Source organism: Eurypyga helias, unplaced genomic scaffold, assembly GCF_000690775.1.
Source record: "Eurypyga helias isolate BGI_N326 unplaced genomic scaffold, ASM69077v1 scaffold12910, whole genome shotgun sequence".
NCBI lineage: Eukaryota > Metazoa > Chordata > Aves > Eurypygiformes > Eurypygidae > Eurypyga > Eurypyga helias.
In genome coordinates, this window is record NW_010226319.1 from 94,726 (window position 1) to 96,801 (window position 2,076).

A 2,076-nucleotide genomic window follows, 5' to 3' on the forward strand; every position below is an offset into this window, starting at 1 on the left:
TCACCGACATCGACGACTTGCTCAGCCAAATGGGTGCTCCCGAGAGCAGGGCTTCCCGCACCCCATCGCGAGCGGAGAGCCCCCTCCGAGACGAGTACACCACCATGTGCTGCTGCGGGACGGACGAAGGCTGTCCCGGCTCCGAGCCACGGCTGGCCAAGGAGGAGCTGCGGGAAGAGCTGCGGGAAAAGCCCAGTGCGCAGGGGGTTTTGGGGCTGTCTGTGTTGGACTCCATTAACACAGGCAAACTTTTTACTGTGAATAAAAACTCTCTAAGTAACTATTCTAGGAATTTTAGCAGTTTAAATCAGGACGAGTTGCCTGCAGCAAACTCTCTGGAAAGTAAGAGAAGCGACCCGTTTCCGAAGTCTATGTATGGGGCTGCGGAGGATTCTCACTCGGATACAGAGTCTGTCACAGAAACCTTTGACAGTGCTAACGAGGTGTTGCTTGGGCCTTGCGCTGCGGTTAATGCCCCTGCAGTCCCTGCTGTGGTGGAGTCGGATGAGGAGCAAGTTGAGATTTGTTGCACGAACGATGAGCCGCCAAAGCCCGCACAGGAGCAGCATCTGGCATCTGCCACCAGCTCGTCCTCTGTGTCCTCGCTGCACCCTTACAGTGGCAACAGCTTGCAGACGGAGGACTGCGCAACGTGCGGGTCACTGGGGACGAGCATCAGCAAACTGGGCTTGGAGGATCATGGTGCTCCCACTTGGTGTCCCTCACAGTGTTCAGATGTGTCCTCTGCATCCTTGTGTCCTCCTTCCTCAGTTTTCTTGCCAGAAAAAGACATCCTAAAGAATTCAGTCAGCATCCCTGAAGTTTACTCTTTCTGTAACAATGGTGCCTTAAGTACAGAAGAACAGATAGATTTGGGGAGCAGTAACGGACATATGAAATGCAGTGAATCCAGTGAAGAGGGAGGGTCTCTGCACTGCAAAAAGATAAGCTTTTGCTCTGCTAGAAATGTCAGTGGCTTGGAGAACAACTTGCTTGAGAAGGAAGGATATTGTGATGAGCAGAGATCCAAATCTGAAAGTGAAACAGGGGTTGATGACTCTAATCATCCTGTTAGTTATTGCATAGCCAAGAAAGAAACCAACAGTTTGTCCAGCTCGTCTAAAACAGACAGCAATCATGTAAATGCAACATCACCAAGAGCAATATCACTCAGGTCTCCCTTTCCCACTCGATCTAAAGATCCAAAGGCCAACACAACTCATGACTTGCCAGGGAAAAATGAGAAAATTAACTCTGTGACTTCAGGAAGGACTTTGAATGGAAAAGTCCAAAACTCAGGCACAAATCACTGCAAAGGAGCTGCAGTACTGCACAGCCCATCCTCGCAGAAAAAATCCTGTCAGGAGTCTAAGGGAATGGCACAAAAAGGTATAATGGACACCCTTTTAAATAATCAGAAGACCAAAGCAGGACCAAAGCTAAAAGGGTTCACCATTAAAAACAAAACAAAGGCAAATTCAGATTCTTCTGGCATTAATCCTACCAAAGGCAGTGGGGCAGATCAGAAAAAGATTTCTGTTTCTCCACAGCTGTCCCCTAAACTCCTGGGGAAGAAAGCACCATTGTCCCGTAATTCACCTACAAACCCTGATCCTAGCAAGAGCATTTCAGCAGCCTCAAGGACTCTGAAGTCAGAGCTAGAAAATAAACCATCGCTGGTCATTTCTGAAGATTCACTTCTGCCTCTCCTGAATGGCACTGGCAGCCCAACAGCGAGCCCAACAGGTGAAATGAAGTGTGGCTGTGGGGAGCTGGCAGACCTGCAGCAGACATGGGGAAAACCAAAAGACAAGCAAGTTTCCATGCAGCCTGCAGTATGTCAGAGTAAGAGTGCTAAGACGGATGATTTCAGAGCCAGAGATGGTCAGTCCAAACTCGCTTCATCTCCTCAGGGGATACCAAAAATTGAGTATGTGAAAGGAAGGACTGAGAACCCTGGAACAGGCCTGAACACAACCAACAGCATCTATAGTGCAGATGACCTCAGGCAATTAGATCTGCAAAATACAGGAACGTCTGCTGGAGGTTCTTCTTCGTTGAGGTCCCCATCAATTC

The 2,076-nt window shown here is 49.0% G+C and overlaps 1 protein-coding gene across 1 annotated transcript in view; it reads left to right on the forward strand.

Annotated features, from left to right (window-relative positions):
* PDZD2 (PDZ domain containing 2) overlaps window positions 1-2,076 on the forward strand; it is a gene marked incomplete at its 3' end in the record, with an annotated part of 54,432 nt that overhangs the window by 51,839 nt on the left and 517 nt on the right. The window contains 1 exon segment of the mRNA XM_010152657.1: window positions 3-2,069. Within this exon segment, the coding sequence (XP_010150959.1) occupies window positions 3-2,069 (2,067 nt within the window).